Source organism: Leptopilina boulardi, unplaced genomic scaffold (genome assembly GCF_019393585.1).
Source record: "Leptopilina boulardi isolate dan_hultmark-lab unplaced genomic scaffold, ZJU_Lbou_2.1 LbouV2_47, whole genome shotgun sequence".
Lineage (NCBI taxonomy): Eukaryota > Metazoa > Arthropoda > Insecta > Hymenoptera > Figitidae > Leptopilina > Leptopilina boulardi.
Window position 1 is genome coordinate 316,732 of NW_026137991.1, and position 22,334 is coordinate 339,065.

Consider the following 22,334-nt stretch of genomic DNA (forward strand, 5'->3'; position numbering starts at 1 on the left):
ATCAATCAATAAATACATTATCAAAAGTTGTAAAAAAAAAAAAAAAAAAAAAGAAGGACGAAAGAAAAGAAGGAAGGGGATTTGGAGGTTGCCTTCTTCTTTCCTCCTTATTATTATTATTATTATTATTATTATTATTAAAAAAAAAAAAAAAAAAAAATTTAAGGTGTTTACACACCAAAAGAGCAAAACTTATAAAAAATTAATTTTTCAGATGGAAATTCCATTTTTGGGGATATTTTTTGACGCAACCAACTACATTTCATTGGCCTTTAAAATAGTACTTGTCTTAATCGCTCTCATAGTTATTAAAAATTTATACATATTGTATAGAGTCATAGCTATGCGAAAAAGACGTACAAATACAAGAACAACGGTTTAGATTCAATCATACTCCACCTGCAAATTTTCATTGAGGGCAATGAAAATATAAGGAGGGAGGACAAGACTTAATTTTCAAAAAGTTTAAACAATCCGCCAAGGAAATAGTGCCATCCATGATTATTTTGTTCCACTTCTTAAATATCAAAATAAATGTCATACACACTTGAAACCGTTGTGCGACAACCCTAACATTATGTTAAAATAAATGTCATACACACTTGAAACCATTGTGCGACAACCCTAACATTATGTTAAAATAAATGTTATACACACATGAAGCCATTGTGCGACAACCCTAACATTATGTTAAAATAAATGTTATACACACATGAAGCCATTGTGCGACAACCCTAACATCATGTCAAAAAACAAAAATTATTATTTTATATATTAGATTCACTTGTGCGTAAGCCTTAAAACATACAGCATGTGTATCGCACGATAACAATACAATATACAAAGTAAACCAACCTTAAAGACAAAAGTTATGCACATGCGTAAAATTGTAAATAATGCTAGTTTATGTAGCTTTAACCAAATATCGACTTTTATTATCGACCATGCGAGTTTAGAATTATGGAAACCATGTGATGTATAGTGGACATTGCATCTATGAATGTGTACAACCAAGACCAATCAATCAAACAAAAATAATACTTTCAAAATTCTAAAATTATTTAATAAACATTCGCAAAATCTACTCTATTTTTACATGAAATTTTAAAATGTATGATTCAACAATCAAAAATAATAAAAAAAAAAAATTATAGGGAATAAGCAAGCGGTTTTTGTATTCCTTTTATTACTGACCATACGAGTACACCGCGACACGCCATATTGTCGGCAATGACTGTATATGTATACACCTTGTCAAATTTTGCTACACTATCGATGTATATAACTTTATTTTATTTCAAATTGATAAAAACTTTTATTATAACAAACTTAAAAAAAAAAAAAAAGAAGAAGAATTACATTAATATAGATCATATGAAGTAAAATAAAAACAATCCTTATAAACTATAATACGTGATACATCAAACATAGTAAATATGAATTTGAACAAGCATAATTATTTAATTAACAAAAAGAAATATTAATAGTAATAATATTTATTATAAACAATAATAATGTGTAATAACCTAATAGAAATAACGATATAAAATATATATGGGACGTTCCACGTCAACAAGGACAGGCTTCTGCCCAAAAATGGTTTTGACGGATTTCAATGTTCTAGGGATTAAAAAATTCGTAAATTTCTATACTTTCGAATGCCGAGTGGCGTTTTTCAAAATTTTAAATGGCGGCTCCATTATGGCGCATAAATGGCAGTAAGTTTGAAAATTTAAAAATAAATTTGTGAATTAAACGTCTTAAAGAATTCCATTCAATCTAAAACACCTCATACAACAGTTTTTGGGGTCACTGAATGCAAATATAATGTTAGTTTTCCAAAATTCAAAATGGCGAATTCAAAATGGCGGTAAAAATTTTTAAAATTGATCAAAATGGCTTAAAACTTATTTCTCAGGGGTTTTTTGGGTCACTTATTATGAATTTGAAGTTATTTTTAATAAATAAGCAAAAATAAAATAAATTTTAAAATGGTGGATCCAAAATGGCGGACAAATTTTTTTAAAAACGCTCGAAATTAATTGAAACTCTATTCTAGAGGGTTTTCTTGGCCGCTAATTACGAATTTAAAGTTATTTTTAATAAATAAGCAAAAATAAAATAAATTCCAAAATGGCGAATACAAAATGGCGGACAAATTTTTAAAAACGCTCGAAATTAATTGAAATTCTATTCGAAGGGGTTTTCATGGCCGCTGATTACGAATTTAATGTTATTTTTATTAAATAAGCAAAAATAAAATAAATTCCAAAATGGCAGATCCAAAATGGCGGACAAATTTTTTTAAAAACGCTCGAAAATGATTGAAACTCTTTCCTAGGGAGTTTTCCTGGCCGCTGATTACGAATTTAAAGTTATTTTTAATAAATAAGCAAACATAAAATAAATTCCAAAATGGCGGACAAAAATTTAAAAAACGCTTGAGATTAATTAAAACTTTTCGGTATTCCCGAAAAGGACTGATTGTAGTTTAAATTGAAGATTTTGGAATTATGCAAACTGGTAGTCCTGAAAACGACTGATTGTAGTTTAAATTAACGATTTTGGAATTATGCTAACTTGTAGTCCTGAAAAAGACTGATTGTAGTTTAAATTAAAGCCAAAATAATGTGAACGAGCTAGGATAGTTTTTACAGTGGTGGGGATACGCGGCGTGGTAGGACCCAGCAACGCGCTGATTGATCCGCCCGAGTCACATGATTTCTAGAACATGTCCATATATGGTCATATAAGAAGCGACTAATTGTGGAATAAAACTGGATCAATAGGTTTACTTTGTGACTGGCAATATTATTAAAAAAATTTAATTACCATTATTTTATTATTAATATGTGAAATCATTAAATTACAATTGAAGCCAGATCGAAAAGCTCCGGTTCGATAAGACTGTTTCCTTCGGTTGCAAACTAGGAAAAGTAGAGAGCATAGTGAGGTTCTGCAGTGTCTGTCAGTAACGTATACCTAAAAGGATCTTTGTGCCCGATGTACTTCATATACATAACCGGAAAAATAAATTTGTATTTTTTTTTGTTTATCAATAATTTATTATTAATTAATTTCATTATATTCTATTATTATTAATACTATTCGACTTTGGATCCAGTTTAATGTCACCTGTGAGTCCGTCCACATGAATACTGGCATGTGAGATAAATCCAGCGTCCGTTGAATATAAACCATGAGTCGGGTTAATAATTGCGCTGCCGTGAGTTCCAACCTTGGAATGGTTAGTTTCTTGGGTAGTGCAACCTTTGTTTTTGCACAAACGAAATTGAGAGTTGGTTCGAGATCTGAGTTTGTTGACTTGATATAGATGACTGCTGACATTGCTAATTGAGATGCGTCCGAAAATCCATGAAGTTCAACCGTTGATTGTGCCGTGAGATTTAGCCACCGTGGAATTGAAATCATTGAGAGTTGATCAAGTTCCCGTTTGAACTTGAACCATTTTTTGATGATTTCATCGGGAATTGGGTCGTCCCAGCCGAGATTTGCTAACCAAAGCTCCTGTAATAACATCTTGGCTCGTATGATGAATGGTGATAAGAATCCAAGTGGATCGAATAGTTGAGCTACCTCCGAGAGTATGATCCGCTTGGTGGTTGGTCCCGATGATTGACTTGGTAACTGAAAGATGAATTTAAAGCAGTCACTTTGAGTGCACCATGAAAGACCAAGTACTTTCGTGATGTTGCTTTCGAATATGTGAGTCCCTTTTGAGATTTGTCCAGGTGCAATACTGTTGATTAGATCCGGATGGTTGCTTTGCCATTTGGCCAATGGAAAGCCGCCGCGTTTGAGAAGTTCCTCCGTTTGTTGAGCAATAGGGATGAGTTCCTCCAGTTGATCCGCTCCACCGTAAATGTCGTCTACATATCTGCCGTTGATGAGAACTGGTACCGCCAGAGGGAATCCGTGACCTTCATCCTGGATGAGCTGAAGAATTGCACGAACTGCCAAAAAAGGTGCTGATTGCGTACCATAACTGACAGTCGTAAGTTGATATGGCACCTCCTGTTGATCACGATCGATCCATAATATCCGCTGAAGATCCCAATCAAGTGGGTCGACCTTGATCTGGCGAAACATTTTTGTGATGTCCGATGAGAAAATAAATCTAAACCTCCTGGTCCAGAGCAGCACGTCTGAGATGTCCCTTTGTAGTTTCGCCCCGGTGTGAAGAATGTCGTTGAGTGAATACCCTGAGCTGGTTGGGCTGGAACCATTAAATACAACCCTTAATTTTGTGGTTGTACTTTGTTCCTTGAGCACGCCATGATGAGGTAGGTAGTAAACTGGTGATGGTTGATCCGATGATGGAGCACGAACCATGTGAGTGTCCCTTTCGTACTCGTTGAGAAAAGATTGGTAGAGATCCCCGTAAGCCTGATTTTTTGAGATCCGCCTGAGTGTTGATTTTGACATCGATGATGAATTGAGTGGCAATCGTACAATGTATTTGCCCGTTGAGTCCCGCGAATGAGTGGTTTGAAAATGATGCTCACACTCTTGTTCCTCTGGTGTGAGTGAGTCCTTGACCTTGAGTGGAACCTCCTCTTGTTCCCAGAATTTTGCCAAAAGATCTGAGATGTCGTTGAGCTGGTGATTGACCGAGAGATGATGTGAGTGACCAGGCCAAGATGAGGCTGCATTGACTGGCCCAGGAATGGCCCCATGGTCTGCCGTGACTGGCCCGAGGATGGCCCAACCAAAGAGCGTTCTTTGAGCCGTGAGTGATGAGTTCTTGCCGTGAGTGAGACCTGGTTTTAACAATTGCCCATAATGATCAGCTCCGATGATGATGTCTATTTTTGAGCTGTGAAAATATTGAGGATCAGCCAATTGTAAATCTTTAAATTCAGGAATGGATTGAGCATTAAGCGAGATTGAAGGAAGTGTTGAGGATAGTTTTGAGAGGATGTAAGCGTTAAGCAATAAAGTTTCATCATAGTAAATTGATTGAAGCGTGATTGAAACTATTCCGCGAGTACTGCCGGATGCTGTTCCTCCAATTCCAACAATCGGAATATTTGAATATTGCCTTGTGAGTCTAAGTTTTGAAACAAGCTGTTCAGAAATAAAAGATAATTCTGACCCTGAATCTAATAGAATCCGTACCGGATGAGAAAGTCCAGAATTGAGCAGAAGCAAAGCTTGAGAAGTGGCAAGAAGCACAATAGGTCTAGTAGTGAAATGATTGTTACCTTGAGCTGTCAAAACATTCAGTCAATCTGACTTTTCGTCCTTTTGAGTATTGTGAGTTGTCGCCGATTGAGTGTTGACCTTACTTGAGTTCGCGTTTGAATCCAGTACGTGAATCATCGTGTGATGCTTCCCATTGCATTCCCTGCATCTCTTGTCGGATTGACAAGAATGAGCTGAGTGTCTGCCGAGACAGTTGAAGCAAAGACGGTTTTTGGTGACAAAATCCTGTCTTTCTTGTTGAGTGAGTTTCCTGAATTTTTCACACACCACGATGAAGTGAGAGTTTTCGCAAAATGAGCAAGCGTATCCATAATCCTGATGAGAGACCGTGAGGGCTCTTGCCAGTCGTGATGTTTGAGCATGAGAAGTAACCTTGGGTTTAACAGTTGAGTTGTTGCCGGGTGCTTTGGCTGCTTGAGAATATTGAGAGTTTAATTGCATGTTCTCCAATGCACGAGCGCGTCTGTTGAGAAACTCCTTGAGCAGCTGATAAGTGGGTGGGGTCGACCGTGACCCCAGCTTGACTTCCCATGCTTCCCGAGTTTGAGGATCCAGCCGCCGAGTGAGAAAATGCACCAAAACTAAATCCCATTGATCTACCGGTGCACCGAGTGCAGTGAGTGCATTGAGTGATTCCGTTGTCGTGGCGAGCAAAGCGTTGAGATCACTGGCCGATTTCGATGAAATGACCTTGGTGTTAAAGAGCTTGTCCATTTGAGATGCGATGAGTAATCTCTTATTTTCGTACCGAGACGAAATCATCAGATTGAGTCTGCTCATTTGCGTAACAACTTTGAAAGTGAGTCGTACCTTGAGCGTGGCCTTATTTGAATTGAGTGGTTGAGTTAGTACCTTGCCTTTTTTGCCAAGGTTAACTTCCTTGTTGAGTTCCGAGTGAGTGTGAGGCTGTTGAAATGATCCTGATTGAGACTGAGCATTGTCCGTTTTCAAGGGTGATGCCTCTTCCTTCACCGTGAGTTTCTCCATGGTGTGAGTAACTTCCTTGACTTCCTTGTCAGATGAGGGAGATCTAATTTCGTCGTTGAGTTTTTCCGTCGATGAATGCGGTGTCGAATCAGTTGATTTTGTACTCATGGTGAGAAGGAGAGAGACCGAGCACTAATTGTTGAAAGAGAGAGAGCGCGCACAACGTGTTGGGAGAGAGAGAGAGCGCGCACCACGTGTTGAGAGAGAGAGCACTTTCCAATGAGAGAGAGAGAGCGCGCACCACGTGTTGAGAGAGAGAGTAATATAGTGTGGAGAGAAGCCAATATGGCCGACACTGAGAATCGCCGAGCAAGTCGATGTCCGTCAGAGCGAGAGCCTTGAGTCCACACCACCTGCGCACTACACTTGCATTTCACCTTTCACTGTACTGACGAAAACTCACAATTTTCCCTTTTTTTCCAAACACTATCCGGCACGAAGGACCAAATGTTTAATATTGAATGAAATGAGTGAGTGAATTGGGGATTAAGGAATTTACAGAAAAATACAGACAAGAATTAATTTATTCCAAAAATACAGCGAACACTTGTTGCGGAGAAATAGTGCACAGAAAAATGGCGTGACCATGTCGTGTGGTCACGTTGTAAATAAAAGGTATATTTTTGTATAATGTTCCGTGTTGAGTCCGACCAAAACTAATAATTGTGAGACACTTGAAAACCACAACACAGAATGAGAAATACAAAGGCGAATCTACATTCGATGAAATAATTGATAATTTGCTTAACGCGATTATGAACGAACTTGTCTACTACGAATCTAATGAGCAACTGGTGGTCCGTACGACGCGCGCCATTATGTGTGTGGAATTTGTGAGTGTGTGCGTGGCGTCGTATGGTTGTAAGTGAGAATTTAAAGGTGTTTGAGTGTGAATTTGAGCGCGAGTCCTGACGAAAAGTATGAGAAATGTTTTGGCGTCAAGACTACAATTTTTTGGTGTCGAGGCTTGGTTTTGAATGTGAAATTTTCCACCTTTTCCCGGATTTGAAAGGCAAGAATATTCAACACAGTCAAACAAAGTTTTTTTTTGCATTTTTATTTATATCAATATTTCCTATTATTAAAAATTAAGATATTTTCTTTATATATGGATTTTCATTTTAATTTAATTTACTTTATTTGATATCAGATAATCGTTTCCTTTGAAGTGTTTCAATATTTTTGATGTTTTTAGGTTGGAAAATACAATGGAATCTGACAAATTTTATATTGAATCATCCAATAAGAAGAAATGTAACATCCAATTTCTACAAAATAATGAGGAATCTTTTGGAAATAATGAAAAAAAAGAAGAAGAAGAAGAGTTAACAAAAAAACAAAAATCACTTCATTCTGAAAATGTTTTTGAAAAAAATAATAAAGTGTGTAATGCAGGGCTTACTACTGCTAATTTTAAAAACATTAAAGTAAATTGTCAACAAATATTAAAGGCCTATGAAATTTATAAGACGGTTGCACAACTGTTAAATACTGGGAGGTTTTTAATACGATGTTGAAGAGAAGAAAAATTTCTTCAAATGAAAATTATTTAAAATACCGGCATATAAAATATTTTAATGCTTCTGCTTCCGAACATATTATGCAGAGAGCTTACATTTTAAAAGCTCATTATAATTATGATAGTCTTAACGCTAACCAGTTACAAATAATTGATATTAACAATAAAATATTTTCAAATCAGCTATTTCAAAATGATTCTAGTAAATCTGAAGGAAAATTTTTGATTTTATTAATTCAAATAGGTTGACAACTCCTTCATGATGGACGATGATGATGATGAAATGTTATTACAAGCTTTAGAAAATACTACAAATAAAATAATTGAAAACAATGAAAATTTAACAAAAACTGAAACAAATGTTGAAAATCCATTTTACGACGAAATTTTAAATGATAATATTTTAATTGAAGAATTATTTAAACAGTTTTAAAATTATTTTTAATGTTTCATTGATTGGCAAAAATATTTCATTATAAAAATAATTGTAATACTAAATGTTTATTTTTTAAGGTATTACAATAGTTTTAGTCATATATGAAGAAAAAAAAATCGGACAAGTGCGAGTTACACTCGCACTGAAATCGAGGGTTCCGTACTCGAAGCGAACTTATTTGGTATAAAAACAAATGTTTAAAAAATATGTGTTGTATGTTAAATAATATGTGTAATACAAAAAGAAACAATTTAAAAAAAAAATTTGAGAAAATTGTTCCTTCTTTGGTATAAAAACAAAAAAAAATTTAAATATGTGTTGTATTTCAAATAATATAAGTGATACAAAAAGGAACAATTTTGTAAAATTTAAGAAAATTGTTCCTCTTCGTATCACTTATATTATTTGAAATACAACACATATTTAAATTTTTTTTTTGTTTTTATACCAAAGGAGGAACAATTTTCTCAAATTTTTTTTTTAAATTGTTTCTTTTTGTATGACATATATTATTTAACATACAACACATATTTTTTAAACATTTGTTTTTATACCAAATAAGTTGGCTACGAGTACGGAACCCTCGATTTCAGTGCGAGTGTGACTTTTTGGGTTGAATATTATGTGCGTTAGGGAGAATAAATCATTTTTTTCGAAATTTTTGATTTTTCCTTTGACAACGCTATGTAAATTGATCGGAATCAAGTTCGCTATATTTTTCCTGTAATTTTCATGTAAAAATACGTAAGTGTACCAAATTTGAGCTCTTTATGTCAAAAGATGTGGCTGCTAGGGGGGGGGGGGTACATAGTCATTTTTAGGTATTTTTCGTAAAAATTCATGGTTTTCTTTGACAACGCTATGATAATCAACTCCAATCATGCTCGCTATATTTTTTTTGTAATCTACACGTAAAAATACGTTAAAATAAATAAATTTAAATCCCTTTAAATAAAATTTTGTTCGTTTTTGATGGAAAAATACATTTTTTCCTAAAATTGTCATTTTTTCTTGAAAAACTTGATAAAAAGTTAATCATCAACTCTAATAGTGATTGCTTTTTTTTCCCTGTATTTTTCCCGTAAAAATACAATTGTATACTAAATATGAACTGTCTGGGTTGAATATTGTGTGCGCTTGGGAGAAAAAATCAATTTTTTCGAAATTTTTGATTTTTCCTTGACAACGCTATGTAAATTGATCTGAATCAAGTTCGATATATTTTTCCTGTAATTTTCACGTTAAAATACGTAAGTGTGCCAAATTTGAGCTCTTTATGTCAAAAGATGTGGTTGCTAGAGGGGGGGTACATAGTCATTTTTAGGCATTTTTCGTAAAAATTCATGGTTTTCCCTTGACAACGCTATGATAATCAATTCCTATCAGGTTCCTTATATTTTTCCTGTAATCTACACGCAAAAATACATATGTGTACCAAATTTCAGCTTTCCAGATAAATTCGTGTGGCCGCTAGGGGGGGGGGTACACGATTTCAAAAAAACCGATATTAATAGGGTTCCGAACCGAGTACGGAACCCTAAAAATATAAATAACTGAACAAATTTTCATGATATTGTATTTAGAGAAAATAATTTTTATTTTAATGTAATTAATTTGTAAAAGAAACAAATAAATTAATTAATACAGCAATGTTTGAATTATATTTAATACAAATATTTAAATTTTTACATTCTATTATCATGTACCTAGAAATTTCAATTCCTTCTTCGATAATTTTTTTACCATTTATATTATATTTAACATATTAATATATTATTTACATTTTAAACTATTAGATTTATTATTTTACCATTAATATAATTTTTGAATAATGTTGTGTATTATATTTAAATTATTATTTTTATATAAATTCAATTACAATAACATAGTTTTTATTAATCGTTAAATTGTATTTTTTAATTTCATTCTTGATTTTTAATATCCTCCTAAATAATAATTAATTATTTTACTGAATTATTTTCAAATCAGGAAGGCTTAACATGTACGGGCTTGAAAATTAGTTTCGCTTTTTGGATATTGTTTTACAAACAATTTTAGACGACACGTTATTTTTATGTTGCTGAAAATTATTTTTTTTAATTATAAGGGTTTAAAGTTTGAAAAAAATAGTCCGGATACTAGCGTACTGGTACAATAAATAGCCGGATAAAATATTTTCGTCCAACTAGAAGGTCTTTTAACTGAATAACACAACAAACAAAACGTCCGTAGAAACATTTTCATCCGGATAGTGAAATAATTGATTATAAGAAGTTGTATCATTGTAATCAATTAAAATGTCCCCAATTTTTCATTATCAAAATTCCCTGATTTAATCTTTATTTTCCTGGCAGGGTCCTATCGACAGTCATATGGGTCCCCTCTTTTGAAAGATAGAGAAATTATTATTAGACAATATAATGAAATGTTCCTAAAAATTTAAATTATTACGTTTTTATTTTATTAATAACAAAAGATAATAGAAATCGACTCAATTCGACATAAAAATAGTGAGAAAACACTCTATATTTTATGTAAAAAATTTTTGGAAGCTGTGCTTTTTGAAGGTTTTTATTTGCTCTTTCTAACGGTAAATTTCTTTTTTTTAAATTTTTGAATTTTGACCTTGATTTTCTATAATTAAACATAAATTTGTTATTTTCATTAAAATTGATGCGTTTTTTTAAAACAAATAATTGCAAATGAAAGCTGAGGTTTTTTCCGATCTGTAGGTACATTTAAAAAAAATATTTTTTTATCTAAAAATTAAAAAAATCATTTAACGTTCATTTTTGATTGGATTTTCTTTAGCTTTATTCTTTTCATTAATTAATAAAACCAAGCTTTAAATTTAAAAATTTTTTTTTTGCAAATATGAAATTTAAAAAATTTAGAAATGATGATTGCAATGAAAAAAAATGAAAGAGGCCGACTTTGCTGCTATTATTTCATTTACCATGTTCAATAATATTATTTTTTTTGTTATAGTTTTATTTTCTTATTAAATACCTTTTTTTAATTTTCAGGTTATGTCGGCAACATGTTTTTAAGTGTACTTCATTTAAAAGAAAATTGTATAAAATAGTGCACATACGACAAACAGAAGGGTAAAGATTCCTGAAGTGGCCCCCTGATTTGCAAACGTGTAATGAATTTTGAAATTAATGTTATATTTCTATACTACTATATTAAGGATACTTTAGTTATAAATATTTTTTTAAAATTCAAATATCATAAAAAGTTATAAACAAATTAGTTTTTGTGTGACATTTTTTAAAAAAATTTGTGTCTGTGATTCATATTAATGATTTTTAATGAAATTTAAATATTTTATATAGAAAAGTATAAACTTTAAAATAAAAAAAATTCCGATCGCATAAAAATTTTTTTTAATGAAAAATTAGATATTTTTAATAAACAATTTGAAAAATTAACATGTTCTGCCCCAGCTAGAAGTTTTTTTAAAAAATGTATCGAATCTATGTACATTCGGGTTCACTTTACAAAAATAAAATCTTAGTTATGTTCATATTTGGCGAAATGGCGTTCATTTGTTTATCACGGTGCGCGCACTATGTCGCCCGAATGATGTCGCGTGTCGCGGCGCTCGGTTATCCACCTTTCATAATACCTTTTACATTTACTTTCGTGGTTCTTTTGTAATCTTGTTCGTTACAGTTCTCAAATCCTCCGAAAATATTTTGCACAACAGTTGACCTTCAGTTAATGGTTGAAATGAATGATATTTTTGTGTACCGTTCACTGTTCTTGCGAGTACACATCGAGGTGCTACAATGTTTTCATTATTAGATACATGGTCGTTTTCTGTGCAAAAGCCGAATTTAATTTTATGGAAAAATTGGGAGGCCCAGTCAAATAATTTTTTTGGGGTTGTGATTTCGTTTCCATCTACAAGTTTCAAACTTGCTAATTTTGCTTGCCTTTTTACGGTCCCTCCAATCCCGTCACACGCCCCTTTTCCGTGTGAAGTGGCGAAAAAATGCCACTCCGCTAGAACCCCAAAATCATCTTCATGTTTTGTCAAATTCATGAAATTTATTTTGTTCTTATATTGGGAGCCGGCTCCATCCGAAAAGTAAAAGATTTTTTTCACATTGCGAGCACCAAAAGTTTTTTTCAAGTGCATAATCATTTTGCTGTTAAATAAATGAACACATGAAGCATCGTGTTGGGCATGTTCCGAAATTACAACATAATTTATGTTTTTCACTTTGTCGTTTTCTTTGTAATATATAACATACGGATGCAGAGTAGCTTGTTTAGCAGCCCAATGAAAGGATTGGATCGCATTTTGAACGAGGCATGTATAGTTTTCTGCGAAGTCAACAGAAACAGCAAATTCACCTTCAGTCAGTGAGTTTTTAGTTTTATTAAAAAAATTTGACTGAGCTCTAGCAATAAAATCATGTTTCATCAATTCTGGTAATTCATCCTTCAATTTATGCAGAAATTTTTTCCTGGTTTCATCTTCTTTTACGATATCACACCTGGAATAATCAAAACCCATAAAATTATTTACATTGTTTTAATTATTTTGCTTTTACTAAATTACTATTTTATTATGTTTGATTAGTATTAATTATTAGATTAATATTTATTAAATAAAACATATTCAATTTTAATTATATTATAAAAGTATAAATTGACGTGAAAATCTATAAATTCAAAATTTTCATATAAAATTTAATGTACTTAATTTAAAAACAAATAATTAAGTAGGAAGTACAATAAAATTAATAATTAAAATAACTTATAGTTAAATTCTGCTTTCATTTCATAAATTATAAAATTACTAAATTATTGACCTGTCAGTCTGAATCCATTGACTGAATTTTATTCGAGTGACCTTGTTTGCCTTAAGAATAGTTTCCAATTTATTTAAAATGTCTTTAGTTCCTGGGCATTCATCGCAGTTCAATAAGAAACAATCGGCTTTTGGATTTTCGCATACCATTTCATCGATCAGATCGTGATAAGTGCTGGAAAAGTCTACGTTTTTAAGTTTTAGCTCCAACTTTATTCCAGATAGTTTCAGCCTCATGTTTTGGTGTATTTTGCATACACAGACATTGTGCATGCCTTTTTTATCTGCCAAAATACATTCTCGAGGCTTCAGTTTTTTAAATTTTGACAGACTTATTTTCACGTCTGGATTTTTTGAAAGAAATTGACTACATGCTTCGGAAAGACTAAACAGTAACAATCTTTTCTGTTTTTGCTGTCGTTTTCCATTTTCATGAACTGAGATGCAATCTTTAATTCCAGGTAATGTTCGACTAATATCTTCGGAATAATAAAATATTTTAACTTTTTCTAAAGTTTCTGCGGGTAAAGAACGACCTTTTTTAGCTTGCGGACGAGACCCAAAGCCTTTTAGCCTCAATTTCTTTGCTCTTCGTGCCATTCGTCGTGAGATATTGAAAATACTCATGATTTTCTTTATGCCCCAGTCATTAGGAACTGTTGTTAGTAGATGTAGTTTATCACTTCGATTTGTCAGTTTTGAAAATGCTGCTTGCAATTCCTCCACAGATTCTTCACTTAGTTGACTGCATTCGACATTGCTACTTACACTTGATAAAAAACTTTTCATTTTCAACATACAATTATCTATTTGTTTCTTTTTAGCAGCTGAAACATTGCAACGTTTGACTTTAATCGGTGGTTCTCCACATTCCGTTAGCAGATTGTTGATTTTGTCAACTTTTAAAGCATAATCTACTTCTTCACATTTATAAGATGGATCTTTTTTAACATCGTCTTCAGTCGTCATTGAAACGTCAAAATCGTCAAAACATTCATTTTCACGCTCATTTTCGATAATATGCTGCACTTCACATTTTTCCACAATGTTAATCTGCAGTTTGTTGTCTTTATCATTGTAAATTAAGCACTTGCAAGCATTACAAATATATTTTCCAACAAGAGTTTTAAATTTATCGTCCCACTTATCACTCACTATTTGGAGACACTTATAAATTTTGCTGTGTTTACTGCGATTTAGAGGATTGCAACATCTATTTGGTCGAGGCATAATAAATTACAATAAAATTATCATAAATTTTATTAACAAACTGTTCATATCAATTTTTGACAGACTGTCAAAAAACTGTATACATTGTATACATGCAATATTAAACTTGTATAAACTTGTACGTAAACACAACCCGCACACAAACAGATATGCGGCGCGTAACCTAGACTATGCAGCGTGATAAACAAATGAACGCCATTTCGCCAAATATGAACATAACTAAGATTTTATTTTTGTAAAGTGAACCCGAATGTACATAGATTCGATACATTTTTTAAAAAAACTTCTAGCTGGGGCAGAACATGTTAATTTTTCAAATTGTTTATTAAAAATATCTAATTTTTCATTAAAAAAAATTTTTATGCGATCGGAATTTTTTTATTTTAAAGTTTATACTTTTCTATATAAAATATTTAAATTTCATTAAAAATCATTAATATGAATCACAGACACAAATTTTTTTAAAAAATGTCACACAAAAACTAATTTGTTTATAACTTTTTATGATATTTGAATTTTAAAAAAATATTTATAACTAAAGTATCCTTAATATAGTAGTATAGAAATATAACATTAATTTCAAAATTCATTACACGTTTGCAAATCAGGGGGCCACTTCAGGAATCTTTACCCAGAAGAGAATAGAAATATAATTTGTTTATTTTTCTTTCTCTCTTCTATGTAAAAGTTAAAGTAAATTTTAAAAAAGATATCTATAGATAACACAATGAAAATATAAACAGGAAAAATAATAGAAAGAGAAGGTAGATATAAATGCAAATTAAGAGAATTATTAATTTAATTTAAATTTAAACTTTTTTCTTTACAAATAAGAATTTTTATAGATTATTATTTAAAGAATAAATTTATTTTATATTTCTTTTTTTTATTATTTAGAAAGTAAAATAATAAAAATTATTTTAAAAAATTGCTGAAATTAATAATAATTAAATAAAATTATATGTTATATTAAAATAAAAATTATTTAAAAATTAATGGTAAAAGTTAAATAATTTTAAAATTAGTATTTTTTGAGAAATTAAAGATTTTAGAAAATGAAAATCAGTTAGAGAAAAATGATTTGACAGGTAGACAATGGCATTGTTCTTGGCGAACGTTAGAAACGAAATTAGAGAGAGAAAAATATCTCCGTCCTTAGAAAATGATTTAAATCTAATTGGCTATCCGAAAATAGACGCCGCGAAAAATCCAAATAGAGGGAGAAATTGGCGGTAAGAAATACATGGGAGAAGCGCCCAGCGTAAAGTGGTGAGGGAAACTCGCGGATTTTCGCTCAATCAATTTGAAATTCCTTACTCATACACTCGCACATTTTGAATTTTACCTACGCCAGAAAATTAAGGGTAGGGACGCAACTATATAAGCCAAGTAAATGCGTGCTTCTGTCTCTTTTATCTGAACAGTTTTAAACTGGTAAGAGCTTTCTTCTATATTTTATTATAAAGAAATTTCAGAACTATATAATCTACAAAGTCAAGTCTTTCAAACTTGAGAGATGCAGATTGTTGGGGGCTTTCTAACGATCTCTACCTAAACGATCTGCATCTCTGGGCGAGAAAGATAAAAAGGACTAAATCGTAATTAAAAATAAAATTTATTTAATAATTGTTGATTTTGGGAGACCAATTGTTAGGGGCTCTCTAAAGATTTCTACCAATACGATTGGTCCTTCCTAAATTAACAATAAAAAATTGCTTAAGAGGAAAGTCTGTTGTCAGGAGCTCTCGAAAGATTTCTACCAACACGACAGACATTCCAAATCTGCAATAAAATAAATTATTATTTGACAAAACAACAAAATCATACCAACAAATAAATCTTCAAAGTCAAGCCACGGAATATCAATGGTCAGGGGCTTTCAAACGATCTCTACCAACACCATTGATTGTCCAAGAGTGGTTAAAAAGATAAATCGTAATTCTTGTTTAATATTCTTATATGCCATGTGCATTGCAATAGGCGATCCACATGACAATTTGAAAGATTAAACTATAGAGATGACCCTGACAAGCCCAAGAAATAGCTAGAATAGGATATAATTAATTTATTCAAATTAATTACCTAGTAGGGTTTTTCAGAGATAAATCTATTGAAGTTTAATGTAAACATTATAGTTTAACATTGTAGTTACGATGGTAAATAGGTTTTCTTCTATTAAGTTATAGTTTAACAATATTTTGTTGAACTATGATAAATCATTGAGGTTTAATTTTTTTATACCAAGAATTGAAAATTTAGAAATAGAGTTAGGAGAAACTAACCTTTAAAGTTTTGTTAGGTAAAATCTTATAATACTGTTAAAATAATTTATTTTATATTTTTTTTGTAGATTTCATAAACTACATAAACAAATTGCAAATCGATTTTTAATTGTGAGATTATCACGAAATCAAGGTGTGTTTGTATTTATTTTTATTTATTTATAATTACTAAGTTAAAAGTAAGTTTTATTCTATTCAGAATTGAGAGAATTAATGAGGAAAGACACAATCGTTTATATAAACAAAGAAAAACTATACTGTCAGATAGATTGTTGATTTACATTACTCAAATAAAAATAATTAATTCTTTTATTTATTATTATTTTCTTAGCATCAAATTCTTTGAAACGAGAAACAATCAATTGTTTAAACAAGTAAAAGAATTTTAAAAAGTTAATAACCAAAGCTTAAAAACTAAATAATTATTGGAAAGATTCCTCTAATTTAGTTTGAAAAAGCGACAAATAATTAACTATAATAATCTTGGTATTCATTCATTCATTCATTCATTCCGTCCGGACCCCTGCTGGGTTTTCGGTGACAGAGAAAAGAACAAGTTATGGAGAGAGAAAGATATATCTTTATTTTGCAAATGAGGGTTTGCTTGACCTGCAATCTTTTAAAGAGGATTAATTAATAACTCTGAGGACCCAGGTAATAATTTCTTTCTCCCTTTATCATGTGAAAAAACTATAAAGAAATTCTAAAACTGAATAGGTAACGCATACCTTTCTTTCTTACACCAAGGAATATAACATAAGTACTTCTTCGTTTAACATTGCGTTTCTCTATCTAGACGATTGAAAATGGCATAAGAACATCTTCGTCTAAAATCTTAATCTTCTTCCTTTTTGTTTTAAGAATAAAAATAAATATTCTTATATCTGTATATATGTATATAGGGGAGAGTGACAAACAGTGGGACACTTTTTTTCAAAGACATATTAATATGTTAATTTTATATATTTTTGGACACTGTTTAAATTAAGCAATCGCAAGAAATTATTTAAATAAAAATTGATTGTAACATTTTAAAATATTTTAAATTATTGGATATTATACTTAAAAACATCAGTAAACGAAGTAACAATTACACTTTTTTTAAAACTGTCCTATTTATATAAAAATCAGCATTGTATTTCAAGAAAAAATTTACTCCGTAACGTCAAAAACAGTTTTTTTCAATTTTCTTTGTAAATAATGACTCAATGTGGCTAAAATTTTTGGAGATAGTGTGTTGTCATAAACATGCTTTACATTTAAATTTTGGTCGAGTTTCTTTAAGTAGTTTTTCAGAAAATTAAAGTGTCCTACTGTTTAAACTGTGCCACTGTTTATCACTCTTCCCTACCTGTATTAGAGCCCCAGAAAATTTTAATAAAAAAATTTAAAAATTATTACCTGGCCCCTCAGAATTAATCTTCATTAACAAAGGCTCTATTGTCCAAGGATTGGTAATGTTTGTGGTAATTGTTCTGAGGGTCTAATACTGGTATATATACATATTTTTTTTATTTTGAAAACAGAAAAAAAGAAGAGTAAGATTTTTAGGCGAAGATATTCTTATGTTATTTTGAATCCTCTAGATAGAGAAATGCAATATTAAATGAAAATGTTTATATGTTATATTCCTTGATGTGAGAAAGAAAGATATACATTACCTCTTCAGTTTTTGCCTTTTATCTTTATATTTCCATGTGATAATACACGGAAAAAATTTCGAGACGTCAGACGTGCCGATGTCAATGTAAACCTACAGTACATTTCATTATGTACTCAGAGTTAATCTTCATTAACAAAGGTTCTATTGGCCAAGGGTTGGTACATCTTTATTTTTCTATATAATAAATGTAAAAAAAGAAATTATTAGCTGGGTCCTCTAGAGTTAATCCTCATTAACAAAGGTTCTATTGTCCAATGGCTGGTTTTTTTGTGGTATTTTTTCCGGGGTTTTAATACAGTTATGAATACGTATATATGTTATTTATAATGAACTACTGATTACTCATATAAGAGTGTCCTTTTTGCACTTATTGGCTGATCAGTAGTTACTGATTCATAGTTACACATAGTTCTCTCATTCATTTGGATATATGGTAGTTTTATTGGATAAAAGGCAAAATTGGTTATATTGGATTAAAGTAAAAATTGGTTATATAGAATTAAAGGAAAAATTGGTTATATTTAGTAAAAGGTAAAATTAGTTGTATTGAATTAAAGGAAAAATTGGTTATATTTAATAAAAGGTAAAATTGGTTGTATTGAATTAAAGACAAAATTGGTTATATTTAATAAAAGGCAAAATTGGTTATATTACAGGGAGTGAGCAAAAGGGTTAAAGATATTTAGATTTTCTTGAATCAAAAATAAAATTAAACGAAGTATACTATGGCCAACATAAAAGAGTATATTATTTTAAGTGATAAAGATTTAAAAATTATGGAAAATAGAAATAAATTGTTAAATTACATGCATATGTACAAATTTGAAGATTTATTAAGAAAAGATTCTTTTGTATGTACAAATGCTTGATTTTATTGTCCCAATTAGAGACGGTGATAATCATATTCAAATACTTTATAGTTTTTGAAGCTGTTGATCAACAACCTTTTGGTAGTGCTGAGTGTGGAGTATATGCAATAGCATTTGCAACATCTATATTATTTAACGTAATGCCAAACCGTGTAAATTATGAAACTGATAATAACAAAATGAGAAACAATTTTAAGTCAATGTTTGAAAATAATCGCTTAAATCATTTTCGGACAGTAAGAACGTCTCACAATAGGAATTCGATAATAGAGAATGATTAGAACCATCTTTACATAAATTGAACACAGGAACATAAAAATTATATTTTTAGTAATTATATTCCCAGTAATAATATTAATAGAGTTCTATTAACACAAGATTTAAAAATTAAACATTCTCTAAATGACACTGGTGAAAGGAAATAATTCGTACAACTGATAATAAGGTGAACAAAATTTCACCACATGAATATTTAAAAATGAAAAATTTTCTGAGTAAAGAAAATGATAAAAAGATAAATCGAGCAATTAAAGAGAAGGGAAGAAAAAGGAAGGCAAGGCGCGAAGTTTCATATGAGCAGAAAATAATAAGACAGGAGAATGGTAGATTGAGAAAACGTAATCGTAATGAAACAAACAGAAATACAAAAGAAAGAGCGCAAAAAAAATTTGACATGCAAAAAAAGAAATTATCTATAGAAACTAAAGATGAAAAGAAAATACACAAGGATAAAAATTTGGCATGTAGGGAAAGAAAAATATCAATGGAAACTCAAGATGAAAAGAAAGTGCGTCAAGAAAATAATTTGTCATGTAAGAAGAACAAATTTTCTACGGAAACGGAAGATGAAAAGAAAGTGCGTCAAGAAAAGAAATTGGCATGTGAAAACGATAACCGAAATAAAAAAGTGTAGGAGATGCAATAATGTCTTAAAGTTTTCAATGAAAGTAAGGTTCCACAGAATTATTTAGGTTTGATGAATGTAGAATGTAAGTTTTGTTATGCGTTACATTTTCTGTGTGAGAGACCGTCACATAGATTATTTAGTAGTTGCTGTCATAAGGGAAAAGTAAAGTTAAGCGCCCAAGTAGCACGGAATATTGGTTGAATGTAACATTGATATCAAGTGGGAATATTCCTGTGACATTCAGGCGATATCATAATGTCTTCACGGGGACATTCCTCGGTGATATTCACGTGTGATTCGTATGATATTGAGGGAATATTCCCGTGAAATTTGTGTGATATTGAGTGAATTATTCCTCTGATATTGAGGGAATATTCCAGTGATATTAATAAGATAATTTATAAAATTCTAACAAAATTTCAATTTTTTTTCATTGATTTATTTGTTTAATTAAATATTCAAAATAAACAACATTTTAGAATTTTCTAAATTACAGGAATATTGTCTCAATATCATAGGGATATTCCCTTAATATCCCAGGAATATTTTCTTAATATTGCGTGAATTTCACGGGAATATTCCCTCAGTACCATACAAATATCACGCGAATTTCACAAGAATATCACCGTAGAATGTCCCCATGAAGCGGACATTATGATATCGCCTGAATGTCACAAAAATATTCCCGCTTGATATCACCTTGACATTCAAGCAATATTCCGTGCTCCTTGGGTGGTAGATTTAATATGAAGAAATTTTTTTTAAATTTCTAATATTAAATTTTTTGAAAAAAAAGAAGTGAATAAAGATATGGTTAATGCACACGAGCAACGTAGTCGGCCGCTTGCGGACGACAAAGTTGCTAGTTTAAAATAAAAGAGAAGAATATTGATATATATAAGTATAATATAAAATTTGGAAAAGCAAAAAAAAAGATAAATACTAACGTATTTTCATTCATAAATTTTACTACACGTTCAAAATCTTATCTGATGATATAGTTAGCACGTGTCTCATTATATTGAATAATAGAAATTAAGAATATAAAGTCCCTTTAAATTTTGACAATACTATTGTTTCTTTTGTATTAAAGATAATAGAATGTGGGTGATACTTCCCTAACCATTTATGTTTACAATCTATCGGCCACATGTTTGAACTCGTTTGCTTCTCAGAATCGATGTGTCACATAAATTTAATTAAATAAGAATAAGAAATTACATAATATATTAATAATCCCCGGACTGAGAGCTTATGAATGCTTCAATAGTTTAATTTTTATTAATTCTGATAGGTTAACACATTGCAATTAAGAGGTACACGTAAAAAAGTTTTTATAGTTTTATATGTTTTTAACCAAAACAAGTATGCTTGTTCTGCTGGTTTTTAAGAACTTGTTTTGTTTACAATTTTGCACCGATTAATTGATTGAAATCTTGAACGTATAAAAGCATCGTTTACGATTGACAATTAAAGGTTTAAGCAGAACAGAAATGTAACGCAATTGATTGTGAATATATTTTGTATATATCTATATCTTCTCTTATTTGCCTTTGTTGCATAAAGAGAAAGTATTCCAATTTTTTAAGCCCGTAGTTTCTGCTGGAAAGAACATGAGGCAAGGCTTGAACCCTTTCAACCCCATGTATCCTACAATGGATACGAAGAAAGGCCTCAGTGGACCTTCTAGACCCTCATCTCTTGAAATGATTGTTGATAATGATAAGGATAAGAAAGATGACGACGGAAAACTTTTCAAGCCAGTGTATCCTGGAACGAATGTGGAGAAACACGTCAGAAGATAATATTAACAATACTTAATTCATTAAGGAAGTTGTGCAGAATAAAAATTTTCATTTTTTTATTTACATTTCGCGTTAGGGATAAGAAAATAATGTGATTCTTCGTAAAATAGAACTGTTGTTTTATCAGGTTTTTGCAGGCCAAAGCAGAATAGATTCTTGAACGGGAACGCAATCGTAAACGGAAACGTAAGAATGAGTAAGAGAAGAATAAAGATATTTCCTATCCTTCTCTTACTTATTTTTAACCTTTTCGTTTACGATTGCGTTCCCGTTCAAGAATCTATTCTGCTTAGGCCTTTACACTTTTCTATTCTGCTTTTGCTTTCAATCAATGTTTTTCATCAACATAATGATTTCCAAGTTGCTAAAGGTTTTAAAGATTATCGTAAGTTGATGCGATTCATTTTGATGTGATTAAGGTTAGGGTAGAGTTACATGTTGATGTAAATGCAGAATGCAAAACCAAAAATAATGAGAGTAAAGAGGATAGTGATATATCCCTGTCCTTTTCACTCTCATTATTTTCGGTATTGCATTCTGCATTTACAGCAACATGTAAATCCAACCTTAAAGTTTCAGAACTTG

At 31.0% G+C, this 22,334-nt stretch overlaps 1 protein-coding gene across 1 annotated transcript; it reads right to left on the minus strand.

Annotated features, from left to right (window-relative positions):
* Nucleotides 1–384: 384 nt before the first annotated feature.
* On the minus strand, nucleotides 385–6,321 carry LOC127289564 (uncharacterized). The gene is made up of 3 exons (XM_051317553.1): nucleotides 5,310–6,321; nucleotides 3,136–5,231; nucleotides 385–399 (listed from the first exon to the last, which is right to left on the minus strand). The coding sequence occupies exons 1-3, from the start codon at nucleotides 6,319–6,321 to the stop codon at nucleotides 385–387; spliced, it is 3,123 nt and encodes a 1,040-aa protein (XP_051173510.1).
* Nucleotides 6,322–22,334: the final 16,013 nt, after the last annotated feature.

Bases quoted from the DNA above. Each gene is read 5' to 3' on its own strand.
- LOC127289564 (XM_051317553.1), bottom strand. From the start codon at position 6,321: ATGAGTACAAAATCAACTGATTCGACACCGCATTCATCGACGGAAAAA. The intron at 5,232-5,309 runs GTAAGGTCAACA...ATGTTTTGACAG, and splicing joins GGATTCAAACGCGAACTCAA to CTCAAGGTAACAATCATTTC.